The sequence below is a fragment of the Heteronotia binoei genome, chromosome 5 (genome assembly GCF_032191835.1).
Source record: "Heteronotia binoei isolate CCM8104 ecotype False Entrance Well chromosome 5, APGP_CSIRO_Hbin_v1, whole genome shotgun sequence".
Taxonomy (NCBI): Eukaryota; Metazoa; Chordata; class Lepidosauria; order Squamata; family Gekkonidae; genus Heteronotia; species Heteronotia binoei.
In genome coordinates, this window is record NC_083227.1 from 170,080,486 (window position 1) to 170,099,080 (window position 18,595).

At 44.2% G+C, this 18,595-nt stretch overlaps 1 protein-coding gene across 1 annotated transcript in view; it reads left to right on the top strand.

The window, feature by feature from the left end:
- LOC132572077 (neurogenic locus notch homolog protein 3-like) overlaps positions 1–18,595 on the top strand; it is a 115,411-nt gene that overhangs the window by 10,365 nt on the left and 86,451 nt on the right. Inside the window, exon 2 of the mRNA XM_060238866.1 lies at positions 8,538–8,619. Coding sequence (XP_060094849.1) covers positions 8,538–8,619 — 82 coding nt within the window. The remainder of the gene's footprint in view (positions 1–8,537; positions 8,620–18,595) is intronic.

An 18,595-nucleotide genomic window follows, 5' to 3' on the forward strand; every position in this document is an offset into this window, starting at 1 on the left:
TGTGAGCCGCTCTGAGACTCTTTGGAGTGGAGGGCGGGATATAAATCCAATATCTTCTTCATCTACTCCCCCCTCCTTCCTGGAACCGGAAGTGAGGGGGAATGAAGCCTTCTACCACGTGGGCTTCAAAGCATCAGATGGCGTGCTGGCCACCTCGAAGCCAGTAGGGCCCAACCTCGGTGTGTTCTGAGGGGGGGATGATGGAGCGCAGCAGCATTACAGCACCGGGGAGGAAGGGAAGGCTGGTGGTAGCAGGAGGGGGTTGCGGTGGGGGGGAGAGGCAGGCAGGTAGGCAAACTAGGTGGTTGTCATGGCCACCAGGAGGAGGGGTGCCCAATTTGGCACCCCCTCATCTCGGCGCCCTAGGCAACTGCCTAGTTTGCCTAGTGGGCGAGCTGACCCTGCCAACAGGATATAATCGTGTCAATTTCACAGTGTGAAACCAGCCAAAGAGTCTTGCTTTTTATATGCTGCCCCATTTTTCTTGTTTCTTGATCAATAGAGCATTGTACTGACTGGGAGGTGTTTGCCCAGTCAGTGGGCATACAGAATGGCCCCTCCCTGCAGCTGCTGGCATGCGGGTCATAAGGGCAGCTTTTAATGTGGCAAGAGTTTATCACGGCAGATATCACAGTGTGTGTTGATGAGATGCCTGTTCAAAAGCACATGGGACATGCATTTCTTAGGCACTGGGGATCTGTAATTGGTTTTATCTCTTTAGCATGTGTTTGCCATGTGTCTTCAAACGCGTATAAGTCTCCTTCAACTGTTAATGATGTTCACTGTGGGTGGAAGTTGTCTGTACTTCTGATTCTTTCCCCAAAGCTTTTTTTTTAAACACAATGCAAGTGCCAGGACTATGACTTAAAGGGGGAGACTGGTACAGGCTATTACAGTCTTTTACTTCACAGTGTTTGCTGCCCAAATTCCTCAAGCTGTTTTTATCCCTAACTGGGGAAAACGTAAGGGCATCTAGGAGTTTTCCCCCTTTATGGATAACAGCAGCATAGAGTTCTAATTTTTGGCACGAAAATGGCACAAGAGGGACAAGCTAAACAGCTCCTCTCTTTCTTTGTGTCATTTTTGCCCTTTGCCCTTTTGCATTGTATGTGTATTTAAACTACATGTGTAATTCTACTCCCGAGTGTAAACCAAGGAAATACCTGCCACATAAAAGCATGGGAAAATGTGTGGTGGCTTGATACGCATGTAAGAAATTGTACATGCACGAGTAAGTGGGACACACATTTGGTCTGCAGGCCAGGACTCACGTGAAACAGCTTTGATACAAACCTGTTGTAATGATTTTGCTGTACAAAAATGCATGCATAAAGAACTGCAAATTTGCTTGTTCTCTTTAGAAGCAACTTATAAAGTTCAGAGCTGTACTGTCTGAATTACAGAATATGGCTGATAGAGAGTCTTGTAATGGCCAGAGATTGCTACAGATTACTTTTTGAAAGTGAAGTTTGGATGCGAGTATTAACGGTATGACCTTGACAGCTGCAATGAAACTGTCCTAGCAGCTACTGGCATTGCATGTATCTACTGTATCAAACTGGAAAACTGTAAATCCTAGATCTGGGTGGTCAAACTTGCTTAACATAAGAGCCACATAGATGAAACATCAGATGTTTGAGAGTTGCAAGACAGGGAGGGAAGGAGGGAGGGAGGAAAACAGATGGGGAGGAGAGAGAGGAAAAGAAAGCAACTTTAACTTGGCTTGGTTGGTTTGGCTTGGCAGAGTGATTTAAAGAGAGAAGTGCCTTCTCCAGGCTGGCCAACAAGGTGGTGGGGGCTCCAGGAGCCACACAATATGTAGCTTCCAAGCCATTTTGGCCACCTCTGTTCTAGATCCAGGAAGTTCTTTGCGGGAACTAAATCCCTGATGTAGCCAGTCCTCCAAGAGCTTACAGTAGGCCCTGGAGAACTGACTCCATCTGGGGTGCATGGCCTGATATGCAAAGGAGTTCCTGCTAGATCCATCCTTCTAAACCCACTGATGTCAATGGGTTTAGAAAGGATTTGGGATTGTAGTGTTAGTGTTCTGGTATAATGGCAGTTGAAGTAAGAGGGTGGTTTCACGCTGGGAAATGTACTCGATTTTATTCTGTCTGCAAAAAAAGCCCGCTTGAGTTTGATCCATTTCAGAGGGATCAGACAGCCGCCATTGAAATGGCAGGATCCGGGCGGTGGTCCATGGTTGCTCGTTCACACTGCTGGCACACCTCAGCCACGGAACTGCAGTGGAAAGAGCTGTTGTTTTAAAAAAATCCTCCGATACGTGCGCTCAAGCAGAGAGTGCACAAGCACTCCTCGGAGAGGGGTTAGGGGATGCTGCAAATGGCTTGGTGTGATCACACACCTCTTCTGCTTATGAGTTGTGCCCGGGTGTTCAGACAGCTGCCGATTATACAGTGTAAATGCGATTCAGGGGGAAACTACCAGGATGATCCAGGTGGCTTTCTAATCCGGATAGGAGGCATCTGGAGATAGGGTGACAATTGGTGCAGCTCGGAGGGCAGATGTGCTGCGTGACAGCGGGTCCAGCTCGGAGGGCAGATGTTCTTGTGTGATCATGCACGTTTACTCCGAATGGGAAGCGGGGCTAGCTCAGGCCAAATCTCTCATGTGAAGCCACCCAAAAAATGTAATCTGGTTTGCCATTCATATCACCAACAGCAGAAGTGGCCAGTCCATCTTTCTCTAGAGAGCTAATCCTGAACCCACTTTGAAGGATCTATTGCTGCATGTTTGTTTCTAGGACTACAAATACCCAACTAGGAGAATGAATTTGCAAAAGAGGTTCCAATATCAATAACTAACCAGCAAAGCTGTAAGCAATTGGCAAGAATGCAGTGACCCCCAAAATGTAGAAGTTATGTTGCTTTTGGTCTTGTAGAGACCTTTAAAAGGAAGTTTTTTGACAAAATACAATATTCAGAGTGAAACTGGTCCCCCCCCCTCAAATGTTGTATGAACACAAGCTGAGAATACATATGAGGAGGTTCTAATGCAGAGAAGAGTGATGGAAAAGGAAAGAGAAGTAAGGAAAGAGAAGTAACTGGGTCAGGGAAAAGCTTTCTAAATGGCCAAAGAAATGTTTACAATACTTCAGACTACAGGTATGTATGTCTTGATTTTTTACAGAGAAAGAGAAACAATATCTGATTACCACCACCTGCTTCCATAAGATGAAGTATTACACAGTGGACCACTATGTTACAAATGATCAAATGATCCAGTGAATCTAGAAAGTAAGGTCTTCATTGCAGCATCTGACATCTTTAATAGAGAGACCTGTCTTTCACATTATGACAGGTGTCTGTGCAGAATTCTGCACCGAGACAGTCCATTCTGTATCCTGAAGCAGAGTCTTCCAGCTGTATAAACAGCATACATGCATACTTGCGCAGAATTGCTAACTTCACATAGTTTTTCTGCTAGTTTGGTGTAGTGGTTAAGTGTGTGGACTCTTATCTGGAAGAACCGGGATTGATTCCCCACTCCTCCACTTGCACCTGCTGGAATGGCCTTGGGTCAGCCATAGCTCTGGCAGAGGTTGTCCTTGAAAGGGCAGCTGCTGTGAGAGCCCTCTCAGCCCCACCTACCTCACAGGGTGTCTGTTGTGGGGGAGGAAGTGAAAGGAGATTGTGAGCGGCTCTGAGACTCTGAGATTCTGACTGGAGGGTGGGATATAAATCCAGTGTCGTCTTCTTCTAGATGTGGCTAGGGGTAAGGAATTCTTGTCTACTCACCACTATAAATGCTACTCTGCTCTCCCTTCTGATTGTTAAGACTTCTGTAAGCACTTCCAAGCTTATGAATCAGATACTTTTTTCTTTAAACCATTACTCTAAGGAGGTCAAGGCTGCTTGAATAGGATAGATCACTGCTTGCTGTCGGGAAGGGATGGATGAGACAGCGGTGTTGGGATCAGAAGCTGGTCATTTGGTTTCTGGCCTATCCCTGCAAAGAACATGGGAATAAGTGCCCAAAGCCATAGGAGCTGGGGCTCCCGATGCTGCCAGTGCCTTGAAGGCTGACTTTTGCTACTTCATATTCCTGGTTGCCCTGACCTGGATGGCTCAGGCTAGCCCTGTTTTGTTAGATGTCAGAAGCTAAGCAGAGTTGGCCGTGGTTAGGACTTGGATGGGAGACCACCAGGTTGCTGTGCAGAAGCAGGCAGTAGCAAACCACCTCCGAATGTTTGCTGCCTTGAAAAATGAGGGGTTTAATAAGTTGGCTTTGACTTGATGACAACTATTTAAAAAGAAAAGTCCTGGTTGTTGTTTATAGTACTTTAAAATGTCCATTGTTTATAGTACTTTATAGTACTTTTAAATGTCCATTTTCCAGTCCATTGCTAGATAGTCTAATTGAAAGCCAGACCTCTTCTACAGCTGAGCCTTTGGGTGGGCGGGGGGGGGGGCTGGGTTTCATTATTTTAAAACAAATCTACTATATTGCTTTTCAGTGCAGTTTAGAAATGCTGATAAAACTATAATAATAGCACTATAAAGCCAAACCCCTCTGTTAGAACATGCACAGTAAGACAACACATGTCAAGGCATACAACATTGAGTGCATTAAAACAAAATTTGATGCAGTCATCACTAATACTGATAGACGAAGAAAAAAAATTCCCTGTATAATTATTGTAGGCTTTGGCTACTGGTGAATGTTTGTGGTGATTCCCACATAAACACACGTTCTTGCAAATAAGACTGTAAGTTCCGTGGAGTCTGGTTCGGTCCCATTCAAAAAGTGATAACAATTATTAAGATTGTAAGCTCTTTGGAGTCTGGTTTGGTCCCACGGCAAAGTGATAGCAAGGAGCAAAGAAGACTGCAAGTTTTTTGGATTCAACCTGTTCAATCCTTGGACCTGAGGAAGATTTGAAACGGTGTACTGGATTGACCCACCATAGTTCGTACTTTATATTTGGGATTTGCATGTTGTATATTTGTAAACAAATGATTGGCTATTACTAAATTGTCTCTTGTTGTGCCTGGAGCAGTGTATTTTTGATTTGTGACCTCAAAGTGAGACCTGGAGTTCTCCTGGGATTTCAGCTGATCTCCAAAGATCACTTCCCTTTGAGGAAATGGCAGCTTCAAAGTCTGGACTCTATGGGCATCACACTCTCGCTAAACCCCCTCCCCAAACTCTGCCCTTTCCAGGCATTGCCCTTAAATCTCCAGGCATTTCCCAGAATGGAGTTGGCAACCCTGAGTATACAAGTTGGATTGGGAACATTTTCTCTTTTCTGCATCTGTTCATGTTTTACTTTATCTGATGTATACATGAAGTGGAGGACCCAAAACAACTTTTCTTGGCTTTCTGTACTCTTTTGGCTATCTAGTTCTAGATCAACCTGCCTCTGCCCAGGTTGGAAGATGAGGGCCAGAGCTGAGCACCATGCTGTGGAAACAGTGCCCTCCACATTTGGGTAACTCTGCATGGATGTTGAAAAGCTTATGTGTTGGAATGTTGGCTGCAGAGATGGTGGAGTGTGCAGGGATACAAGATGTGGATTTTGTGAGTGTGAAGGGATATGGGAGTGCATTCCACTGGCTCAGACTTGGCTCTGCCCATTGGAAAAGAGGAAATTGTGGGATTTTTGTTGAGTGTGTCAGGAATGCATCTGCTGGAGTCTTTTCTCATTTTATGAATGTATGTTCTTCTGTGAGATTACATGTGTGCCTGTTAACATATGCAGTGTGTTGTATGTCTCAACATATTGGGAGCTGCAAGGCAATGAGCATTTTGAAATTTCATTTTGTGACCTAGGGCTCCATAGGGATCTCTGTCTTGATGGGACTGTGATACAATCTGTGTCCATGCATGCATAGGCCAGTGTGTTTGCATTTTGGAATTTCATCTTATGTGTTACTGTACTTGCTGGCTGTGTGAGAATGCTGCTTCATTCTGTGCATGTAACTATAGTCTATACATTTCAGTAAGGTTTGTGTGTGTGTGTGTGCACTCAGGAGAATCCATTCTTGAATGGCCTTGGGTTATCTTGTCTAAGTTGTGGTGATGATGTGAACTACACCACCAATGTCCACTTAGGATGTGTGTGGATATTAACGCCATGTGCATGCAGGGGGTTACTGAGAATGCATTTTGCTGTATTTCCATCTCTGGCTCCGCATGCCGACAGAGTAAGGGGTGGCAGAGGGGAGGGGAGAGAGGCATTGTCTGGAATTGATCTGTGTGCTGGGCACGCACTCTGCTGTAAGTGGGTCTCTAGAAAACAGTTGAGAGTGAGTGAAATGCTTGGGCTCCTCTCCTTCCATCTTCTCTCTACTCTGAAAAGTTCCAGCCTTCTCCAGGAGCCTCAGTTGCATTTCCCTCCTTCAGAAAGCCCAGGAGCATCTCTTGAGCCAGAAGGCGTTTCTTTGGAATGGGTGTTTTAATTGCCATTCTTTCACAGGGTGCTTCAACACCTCGCTTACACAGCTGGCAGAGATGGGTGCCTGCAGTTTCTTTCCCCTAGCCTGGGCCCCATCAAGAAACGTGCTTGGCTTAGTTTGAGTAATTTACTATTCAGCTCCTCCCACCCACTCATGCCTGTGGGTTGTAACTAAAGGCAGCAGAGTCTCCACTCTTCGCTGTGCTGCTAGGCTCTCATTCTTATATGTGGGGCATGGTAAAGCTTTGAGACTTGTCTTAAAATATATGAGCTGCCCTTTGCCACAGATGGGTATGCTTGTAGTGATCTGTGTAAAGCTGGCCCATATTGTGGGTCTTTGTTGAGGCCATTTGATAGATGTAATGAAGCTCTGGGCAATTCCATTGACAATTTTTGTTCTGGATCCTGGGAACTCTGCTTTGGAGTGAATAGGGTTCAGGTGTCTTGAGTAGTTCCTGCAGTCCTCACACCCTTCATGGCTGCACTGAAATGCCTAATGCTGCTTCTGTGAGGTGCTGCCTACCCTTCTGGCTGTGTGTGGTGCGGCCTTGTGTTTGCATGGCACTAGACCAGGATGTCATGGATTCACATGTGCTTCTGCTTGTGAGGGAATGTAGTCATCTGTTCTAATAAGGGTTGGCATAAATTGCAGGCACAGCTGTAATTTAGAGGTGGGGAACTACAGTGGAGTCCAGCAGCACCATAGAGACCAACAAGAGTTTCAGGGTATGAGCTTCTGAGAGTCAAGCTCCTTTAATCGGACATGAGTACTTCACCTGAACTTACCTTGCTTAGCATCTAGAGTTGTTCTTGGTGTTGATGTTAGGGATGGGCACAGAATGCGAAAATGGTGGTTTGGTTCAGTTTGCGGTTCATTGGGTTGCCCAGATTGGTGGTTAATTTCATTTTGTATTTTTCTCAATTTCCCAAACAATTAGTGGTTCATTGGTTCATTGGGTTTGGGAAGGCATAGAACAGCCCCCGAGTGGGCTAGAGATGTCAAAGTTCGGTGTGATTAGCCTGATGCTTCTATAGTCTCAACAGAAAGGCAGGGAGGAGCTCAAATGGTTCGAAATAAAATCCAATCAGAAGAGTACTTAGTTCAGTCAGAGTGGGTGAGGGCCCCCTTCAGTTGTTGTTAGATAGGCAAAGTAGAATTAACCTTAGATCTAACGCACAGTATCTAGGTACAGTAAAAAAGTATAGAGCTAAATGCAGGATGTATAGTGACCTATATTGAATGAGGAATCCCAGGTGAAGGGTGTAAATGGTCTTGAATTTGTTAATGAATTCTAATTCAGTGACTTCAAAGCATTGGATTCTTCCTTTGAAGTATCTTGACTGGGAAGAATAACTTTTAGATTAGCAATACAATGCCCTGTATGAGTGATACAGGGGTTGAGGTTCCGGGTAAGAGTAGGTTGTGTCAACTAAGCCAATGTCAGCCTACTTAGGGCTTATGAGAATTCTCATCTTGCTCATATTTCATCACAGACATCTTTATAGCTTTGCTGAAGTGTCTTTTTCATGTTTGTGTCACACAGCTCTGTGATGAAATCCATTTGCTCATCATTTCCCCCTTCCATCTCTCAGAAGCATGTTTGTGTGTGTGTGTGTGTGTCTGTCTCTCTGTGTTGTGCATTGTGAACCCTTACACTAACGGCGGTTAACTGTTCCATACCTGATCATTGATAAGGAGTACCTTTTATGGTGGAACAGTGGAGCTTTTTGTGGTATTGCTGTTCCCTTGTTTATTTTTGAATAAAGCACATACAGTTCTTGACATGAAGCAAAAGAGAGAACATTCCATTGGTGAATGGAAAGGCAAAAGGATCAACACAAGTCTCTTCCTTTTATTCTGGGATAAGGGCTGGAATTCAACTTAAGCATTGCCTTCCTGGTCTTACACCATCCAGGCTACTATGCTGTTTCCAAGCCTCTGAAAGCTCATAACATGAAGTTAACAATCTGTCTGTTCCCAGCAGCTGGAGCAAGTAGGGTTTCATTGAGTTATCATGACTCATAGCTGTTGAGAGCTGGTGTCTATGATCTGAGTGTTATTTTTGTTGCTTCCACTGCTATACATGCACTAATTGAGCTTCTTCTCCTCTCCCTGCAGCTGTACAGTGCTTGGATGGTGACAAGCCCTGTGAGAATGGTGGAACCTGTGTTGTTTACTCCAATGGGATTGCTGCCTGCATGTAAGTGATGCTTCCTTACAGTTTGAGCTACAGGCTCAATGACATTTAGCACTTTGAATCTGTTTGGGGCTTGGTGTGTGCGTCATTCATTGAGAGAACAGTGCGGTCTGGGAGCAACAAATTTTTGTTGTGGAGTATTTTTCTGTGCATTTGAGCAAGACAGCAATGAGTTCTGTTCACAGGTACCAGGATGTTGTGGGGAGTGTGGGGCTTGGAAACTCTTTATAGGCTATAATGTGAGGTGAGTATTAGTAGCACTTGAAGAAAGAGATATACACTGTCCTTGACTTGCCAAGGTCAAGATGCTGTGTCAGGCACTGGAGTGAGCAAAGACTGAAGAACTCTTCTCAACTGCTGCATGTTTGGACCTGTGGGAATTGGGAGCGCTTCCTGCTGACAGGTGCAGATTTGGTATCCTCTGTGTACTTCTGATGTTTGTGACACTGTTTGCTCTGGGTTCTCTGAATACTTTGACCATACCATCCAACTGCAACTAGTCTGGTGGACTGTGAAGAGTTCTGGACTTGGACTGTGAGAACACGGGTTTGAATCCCTCCTCAACCATGAAGATAATTGGCTGACTGTTTGTCTCTTGGCCTAAACTACCTTGTAAGGTGGGCGTGAAGCTGAAGAAGGAGAACCCCCATGAAGGCTGCCCCTGCATTCCTTGGGGGAAGGATGAGGTACAAGCATGATGAACAGCTCTGTAATCGGCAGGGGGGGGAGAGAAAAAACACCCACTTAATGTTCACTTTGACTGTATTGAAACAGGCCCATTGGGATATGAGAAACATTGTCTGAAAGAAAACTTACTTGTTTTGTTGGGAAGTTGTAATAAGGATCCGTCCACATGGAGGCTTGTTGCCTCCATAGACCTGAAATCCCTTAGGTCTATTTTCTGCTTCCTTTAAATAGTGCTTTTTGTCAGGTACCCTACTAAAGGGTGGGGGGAACAGGCATGTTGCTGCTGCTAGGTACTGTTTAGATCCAATTCTGGCAGTGTACTTACTGCTTCTTTCATGTTTGGGTAACATACTACACTGACAAAGTTCACAGTGTGGAGCATGTCTGGTAGATGCCTTTGACAAAATGATAATTTCAGCAGTAGGTTGCATATGTGCCCAAAGTGTCAGGAGTTGAGTCATACAACCTGAAAATTTTCTAGTTCTGCCTCATCTGATGTGGATGGGGCTCTTTGGATCTGGGTTCCTGCTCTGACTTCCTTAAGTTGCTATGACGGACTCAGGCCCTTAGCCTGAGTAACTGAGAAACAGGCTTGCAGTGATTGGCTGGAATGTTTTCCAAGCAACGGAAAAGTATCCTTTAGAGGTTTGCTCAGCATAAAATCACCTCAGGATATTTAGTCTTAGCCAGGGGGTCTTCAAGAGAAGTCTTCAGTATACCAGTCTGAAGTGAAGACAGTGGGCTTAGGCTGGGCAATTGTAAAACCAACTGGACGAGGGGCTGATAGCGGCCAGAGAGGCTGAGCTCCTTGTGGGAGACAGAGCTGAGCGGACTCTGTCTGAAAGAGGGAGTTTTCAGACGGTTTGAAACTCTCTGAGGGAGATTTTGCCAGTGCATCAGGCAATCTCCATGTGCAAACTAGATCACACAAATACACACTGAGGGGAGAACTGGATTCTGGGGGTCAGCAGAGGACTGACTAGCTGTGAGGCTGAGACGCATCGGTATAGAGGGGTGTGAGTCCTGGAAGATAGCTAGTGTGAAAGGGTCTGTGAGGGAGAATACTGACACCAATCAGAGTTCTCTATGTGTGTGTGGAAGAGTGATTGAAGTTTGTTATTTATATGATTTAGCACTGCCTCAGTTAGGGTAAAACATCTGAAGAAACAGCATTCTGAATGCCCAGAAGGCACATACAGCCTGTGTGAAGTAGAGTCTAGTGGGACTCTGAAACCTGCCTGGTTTATTGTTTATTTTAAAGATATTCTGCCAAAGTCTTGTTATATTTTTACCTCAGCCTGAAAAATCTCTCTGTAATTGAATTATTCTGCCAACCAGCTGCCAACTGATTTACCTTTTTAATAGTGAATAGTCATAATCAATATTATTTCATCCCTCTCCCTTGCCTTTTGTTCCTTAATAAATATTTTGTGGTTTTAACTTTAAAACCGTCTGGTGCCAATTATTAATAGCTCTGATGGGATTTCTGTGAGTGTTACTGAGGGACTGAGGGAAGGTGACCAGGGAGAAATTTAAAGTGGTCACCCTCCTGAGTAAAGCCTCTGACTGACTTCCTCACAGTTGGTGGCAGTGCCGTGACCCGTAAATACCCACGGAAAATAAAAGCAAATATTTATATTTTTATACCTCAGAACTATTGTTGAGAAATTCCTGTCAGAAAGGCACCACCACAACATGTGGGAAAAGCAAAGGGAGATGATGGCCAGCCTGAGGAGGCAGCTGCTGGGGAGAACCCCAGTCAGGATTTAGAAAGAATGAGAATACAGAATGAAAGAGCCAGAAGTGAAGCAGCTGAGAGAGAGTCTGAGAGAATGGAGAGATTAGAGAGAGAGAAACTTGAATTCGAGAGAGAAAAGGCAGAAAGAGAACATCAGTTACAAATGGCCAAAATGCGGGCAGAATAGGAGGAGAGAGAAAGGCAGAGAGAACAAGAAAAAGAGTTATATGAACTCAAAATCAAAGAAATCGGGCAGAATTCCCCAGTCCTCACAGGGACAGGCCTCTTGCAGAACAGAAAAAGTTTCCCAAGTACAATAAAGGAGATGATGTGGAGGCATTCCTCTTTAGTTTTGAGAGGACATGCCATGATCTGCGCATTGCTGATGGGGACAGGATGCTTTATTTGTGCCCTCAGATCTGTGGTGGCCTGAGTGAGATATACTCAGAGATGAGGGACGATGAGACATCAAATTATGACTGTTCAAGGAAAGGATCAGAGTCAGATTTGGTTTCACGGCAGAACAAAGCAGAAAAACCTTCCGTGAAATCAAAAGGAAGTCTGGGGAGACATATTCCCAGATGGGGTGCAGACTGGACAGGGCCCTCAATAAGTGGGTGGAAGGCAGAAAGGTAACCACCTTTGAGAAGCTAAGAAACTTGATAAAGCTGGAACAATTTTACAGCCTGATTCCTCCTCAGTTCAAATGGGTCTTCAGGGACAAAAAGTTAAAAACCGTGGAGGAGGCAGCCACCATCCTCGGTGAGATAGAGGGGGACTTGGGTATGTCTATGTGGGTGACACCAGCCAAAAAACCCAAAGAGTGGGCTCCCTCAGAAAAATCTAGGCCCAAAAACAACAACCCTGCCAGGCGGGCTAGTCCTCCACAAGTCAGAAGGGGGGCAACAGTGTGCTACAATTGGCAACAAGAAGGGCACATGGGAAGAAGCCACTGCCAAGTCCGCTTTCTTTCATCTTAGGCGGGCGAGGCAGTTGGCCCCCTTCCTGGAGCGCGACGACCTAGCAACAGTGATTCATGCTACGGTCACCTCAAGGCTGGACTACTGTAATGCCCTCTACATGGGGCTACCCTTGTGCCGGACCCGGAAACTGCAGCTAGTGCAGAACGCCGCTGCCCGGCTGCTATTAGGGCTCCCAAGATGGGAGCACATACGGTCGGGGCTCCGGGACCTGCACTGGCTGCCAGTAACATTCCGAGTCCAGTACAAGGTGTTGGTCATTACCTTTAAAGCCCTATATGGCCTAGGACCTGCCTACCTTAGGGACCGTCTCTCCCCACACGTTCCCCAGAGAGTACTACGGTCGGGTTCACAAAACCTGCTGGTAATCCCCGGGCCAAAGGAGGCCCGTCTAAAATCCACCAGGGACCGGGCCTTCTCAATAACGGCACCTTACTGGTGGAACCAGCTGCCGGAGGAGGTGCGGGCCCTGCGGGACCTAGGGCAGTTCCGCAGGGCCTGTAAGACAGCCCTCTTCCGGCAGGCCTATAACATCTAACTGACAATGAGGATACCTTCTGAATGGAATAAAATGCACATACAGACCGCTGGTTTTATTTTAATTGTTTTATTAAAATAATTAAATTATTTTATTAAATTGTATCTGTAAATGCTTTTAAATTGAATCTGTGTAAATTATTATGTTGTAAGCCGCCCTGAGACACTTCGGTGAGAAGGGCGGGATATAAGTTTAAATATAAATAAATAAATAAGATTTTGTCCTAAACTGGAGAGAGGAAAAGCCCCAGAGTCACCAAAGACTGTCAGAGTTATGAAATGCCAGTGTGCACATACAGATACAGACAGTCCAGAAGTCCCTAGAGATACAATTGAAAATGAGCCATAACAAACAGCTAGAGTATGGCATGTACGGAGGGCCCCAGAAGAAGTAAATCCAGACTATCTAAAGACTATACATGTTAATGGATATGCTATCCAGGGATGGAGGGATACTGGAGCAGAAATAACCTTAATAAAGCCCCATCTAGTGCAGAAGACCCAATATCTGCCTGGGCAAACATGCATGATTAAAGGAATTGTTGGGCCAACCTTTGTTGTGGCACTTGCCGAGGTTCCGATTAGATATAAAAACTTCCATGGAACATGGATCATGGGGGTTTGGGAAGACCTTGATACACTCCTGTTAGTGGGAAATGATCTGGCAGGTCATGTAAAGGAGGAAAAGAAATTGAAAATTAATGTAGCTACCAGCAGTAGGCCTGAAGCTTCACTACAGTAGATAGTATTAGTTGAACAATCACAATTGCAACAGCTTACACTAGATGAACCCAGAGCTGGAGATGGTGAAACTTGGGTGCAGAATGTGCCAGCAGCTGAGTGCCTAGCTAAACAATGTCAAAGGGCAAACCTTGATAGACAGGAGGAAGACAAAAAGTCTTCAAAATTCTTGCCCTGCATCAGCTGCAGATGAAGCTGTGGAGATTGCTTCCCTCTTCAGTGAACTGCCAGCTTCTGATGGCTTGGATGAAAGGGAGCCAGATGACAACCAAAGTGTTCCAGTTATGCATGACAACTGTAAAGAGAAACCCCAAGATGATGCTATGTATAAAGGCTGTGATGAACTTTGTCCAAAGAAGCCGGAAGATGTGTGGTTAAGCATTGTAGAGTCATGGACTGGAAATATTCTCCAGGAACTTTTTTCAGAGTCTGACACAAGTAGCTGCTTCCACACCCCATACTTCTCCAGAGGATGCCATACTGGGAAAGCAAAGTCTGAGGGAAGAAGAGACTGTTTTGCCTAGTTGTGAAATAAAACTGCCTTTGTCACTTGGGTCAGGTACAAACTCTGACAAGAAGATGGAATATTCGAACAGGGACAGTAATTCCAGGATAGACACCCCCATCACTCCACCGGAACAAGCCTCTTCTCTAACCACAGCTAGATCCAGCAGACTGTACTCCAGTGTACTGGCCTCTACAAGAACGTTGCATCTGAAGGATCATCAGAAGAGGAAAGGTCCAGACGTCAGTGACCAGAAAGAACTTTCTGCTGGGAAAAGTGTTGCCCTATTGCTACCAACAAGAGCAGACTCAACAGGACTAAAGGCTCCAGCAAGGTGTGGAGAAGATGTTAACTTAGTTCTTCAAGGACAGTTACAAGAAAACAGCCAACATAGCTTGCCTTTGAAATACACAAGAGCCCAGGAAGAACCAGACGAAGGAGACCAGAAAATTTCTAATGTAACATGTATAAGTGAAGTGAATAATAATAAAAAAAGACAAATTGTTTCATGCAACTAGTTTTTCTAGCATTCAATCATAAGAGGTTAAGCAGTTAATACTGCTACAGAGACAAGTTAACTGAATAGTACTGTGATTATATGGTTTTCTATAATGTATTTTAATACGATAATATTGTTTATAGAGTATAAGGTAAAGAAAACGTAATTGCAGATGCATTATCTAGAATGCAGTAGTAACCATATGATTGCATGAGAAAGAAAACCTAAAAACTTTGTATATAGTGTTTGGTAAGTCTGATTTTTATAAGAGTGTATTGCAATGTGTTTATATAGTGTTATGGATATTTTTGGTGTGTTTGAAATCCTGCAAAAAGGATTTGGTTTATTGTAATGCATTTACCCATTGTTTTGGGAAAAGTATGTTAACTTTACCCATGCACAATGTTCTTAAAGGGTGGGACATGTGACGGACTCAGGCCCTTAGCCTGAATAGCTAAGCGATTGCAGCGATTGGTTGGAATGCTGCCCAAGCAACGGAAAAGTATCCTTTGGAGGTTTGCTCAGCAGAAAACCACCTCAGGATATTTAGTCTTAGCCAGGGGGCTTTCGAGAGAAGTCTTCAGTATACCAGTCTGAAGTGAAGACAGTGGGCTTAGGCTAGGCAGTTGTAAAACCAACTGGACGAGGGGCTGAGAGTGGCCAGAGAGGCTGAGCTTCTTGTGGGAGACAGAGCTGAGTGGACTGAGGGAGTTTTCAGATGGTTTGAAACTCTCTGAGGGAGATTTTGCCAGTGCATCAGGCAATCTCCATGTGCAAACTAGATCACACAAATACACACTGAGGGGAGAACTGGATTCTGGGGGTCAGCAGAGGTACCCAAGACTCAGACCTGAGGACTGACTAGCTGTGAGGCTGAGACGCATCGGTATAGAAGGGTGAAAGTCCTGGAAGAGAGCTAGTGTGAAAGGGTCTGTGAGGGAGAATACTGACACCAATCAGAGTTCTCTATGTGTGTGTGGAAGAGTGATTGAAGTTTGTTATTTATAGGATTTAGCACTGCCTCAGTTAGGGTAAAACATCTGAAGAAACAGCATTCTGAATGCCCAGAAGGCACATACAGCCTGTGTGAAGTAGAGTCTAGTGGGACTCTGAAACCTGCCTGGTTTATTGTTTATTTTAAAGATATTCTGCCAAAGTCTTGTTATATTTTTGCCTCAGCCTGAAAAATCTCTACTTTCTGTAATTGAATTATTCTGCCAACCAGCTGCCAACTGATTTACCTTTTTAATAGTGAATAGTCATAATCAATATTATTTCATCCCTCTCCCTTGCCTTTTTGTTCCTTAATAAATATTTTGTGGTTTTAACTTTAAAACCATCTGGTGCCAATTATTAATAGCTCTGACGGGATTTCTGTGAGTGTTGCTGAGGGACTGAGGGAAGGTGACCAGGGAGAAATTTAAAGTGGTCGCCCTCCCTAGTAAAGCCTCTGCCTGAGTCCCTCACAGTTGCCTTTCCAGCTAGCAGGTGTAAGAACTAATACAGCAAGTTCCTAGCTGCCTGTGCTGGAATCCAGGACTGGTGGATCTGCCTGCAGCTGCCACGCCAAGAACAGGTGAATCACCGGGAGGCCCCACACCTGGCCTGGATCCCTGGATGGGATGTGCCAGGACACAAAAACACTACCAGTCGACTGAAAGCCCTGTTCCATAGCTAAAGCACCACTGTCTGACACAGAAATGGGCACTAAGCCAAGCCTTCAATGGCTCAGCAGTGCTAGTGGGGTTTCTGAGGAATTTAGAATGTGTTCTGCAAGGGATTTAGGAAAGGGGAAGAAAAGGGAAGGGAGCTCCTGGCAGCGAGGTCTGAAACCTGTTGGACAGGTTGGGTGAGGCAACCTGGGAGTGCCCAGAGCTGAAGGGGGAAAAAAACACCTGCCTCTCCTTCCCCCCCACTAAACACCTGTAAAGAGGCCTCTTACAGGGATGGTCACTTTTTGGCTTCTGTAGTCTCTGTGATGCCAAGAAGTGGACAATGGGTGGTTCCCATTTTGGTTTTTTCTATTTCTCCCCCCCCCCCTTGTGATGTGTCTTGGTGAAGAAGGCGGGTCTTGTATTAGGGCTTGCTACATTTGTTTCAGAGGGATGCCAGTAGGCTTGCTTGAGGAATTAGAGGTACCACAAAGAAATTGTAAGAAGGAACTTTATGGTGGGGGGAGAGTGGACGGATGGAAACCAAAATGTGAGCTGGTATGATAGGTAAGATTGTGTGTATTTTCTGAATAAAACTAAGATTAAAACTAAAGTGTGTGTGTGTGGTGGAGGGTGGGCAACTGAAAACATCCATGGTCATGAAACAGAATACAGATTCTAATTTGACATTTATAATAACAATTTGTGCCTCTTGGCTTTTATATTTTTTGACCATGTATGCCTGTTTGTAAGGTGGACAGATGCAAGGAAAGATAGGGTTCCTGTAAGTTTAACAGTTTTGACAGCTGTAGTGTCATGCAGGAGTGAGAAGAGCTGCATTTGATAAATTTCTCCCTGCTACATAGGGGTTAAATGTATAGGATCCTTGTCCTCTTCTGTATCTGCTTTCCTTCATGCTTCTGATTGTCATAGAGGGCAGAAGAACAGAGATCTAAAATTCCTGGATACCTTAAAACCATAGGGAAAATGGGTGGGGAATTTTGAGAAACTTTGAGATACATTAAATAGGACATAGAATTTTTTGGGATCCAGGTATCAGGGAGCTGAAAGATACTAGCATTCCCATTTTCTTGGATTCCAAATATGAGGTTGGTATTTGAATCTGAGTTTTTTTCCTTCAGGATTCTGATGTTTTTAGGCTGTTATTCACCATGGGGAATCTGTCTGGGGTTAGGGTGGGGCTATTTTTAAAGCTCCAGAATTGCTGCAGAGCTGCTGGTGCCTGTCCTTTAGATAACTGCTAATTTTCAAATGAATTGGACTAAGAGGTTCAATTCTCTGGACCCCTGGACAAGGAGCCTTTAGCCATCCTCCTTAATTCCTATAGAGAAAAATGTAAAACCCAAGAATCCATGTCAAGATGCAACTCAAGAATTACCCAAGCCAAACCAAAGAGAAACTTTGTTGCAAGCCTAGCAAATGTAGAATCAGAGAAATGATTCTCAGAGAATCCATGGCAATGTCAAACACAAGAATCCACTGCAAAAAGCAAACCTAATGCAAAGCAGCTCAAGCAAAGAATACAACTTTGCAAAGTCACAATTTTTTAAAAAAAAGGCATAATCAACCTGGCAAACTGCTGTCAAGCTGGGAAGATGCAGACAGAGAGAAAGAGAGTAGAAAAACCAAAATTATCAATATTGTGCTAGCCAAAAGTAAGTTCTAATAATTTGGATTGTTTCTATACACTCTGCAGTTTTACCAAAGAAAATTCATGCAACGTATAAACTCATACAACAACCTGCACCATCTGCTTACTTTCTTAGGGCAACTATGGGGGTTATTGTGCATATCACAAGCAGCAGCCCCACTTTCAATCTACTTCCTGCTCTTTGAAAATATTTGCCTCCAGTTTGCTTTATTGCATGATTTATCTTGATCAGCAGTGTAAGAGCCATAGTAACTGGATAAAATTAGCTTCATGTAATTTAAACAATACATAAATATTCAAAACAATGCTATCTGAGGTTTCTTTCTCTAATCAGGATTCGATTCAGGATTCGTTATCTTTCAGAATAGTCTGATTCTGAACGTCCATATTTATATCCATGGTCCAGAATGAAACAAGCTGCTCCACTCTTCACACTTTAGCTTGTTTCTTGTTGATTTATTTAAAAGATTCATACCCCCATGCTCTCCGGAATCTGTTCATGGTAACTGCTAACATAAAATAATTTAAAATAATTTGGTATATCAGAACAAGCTTGATTGTTTGATTTGGACTGTGTTGTTTCCCTTTCAAGCTGACATTAAGATTGAATGTGTTCAAAACTGACTTGTTGCTGGGCTGTTGTATGTTCTTGAGCAGAGCACAGCAAAGGAATCCTGTCTTAGTATAAACTCATCCTAGTTAGTGGAAGTTAGTTTTCTCTCCTCTCTGAAGCTGGGATTAATTAATGTTCATTCCAGATCAGGATTTCGCCATAGTTCTCTGGGTGAAAAAAAGAGGAGCAAGGAACATGTGCAAACATGACAATAAGCAGTGTTTGTGCACATTCGTCATAGTGTCGGCTTGATGTGATATTTGAATGCAGATTTGGTGTATATATTTCCAAACATAAACCAGTTTCCTTCATATGCTGCAGAATCTGAACTATGCAAGAAGGTCTGAGAACTGTA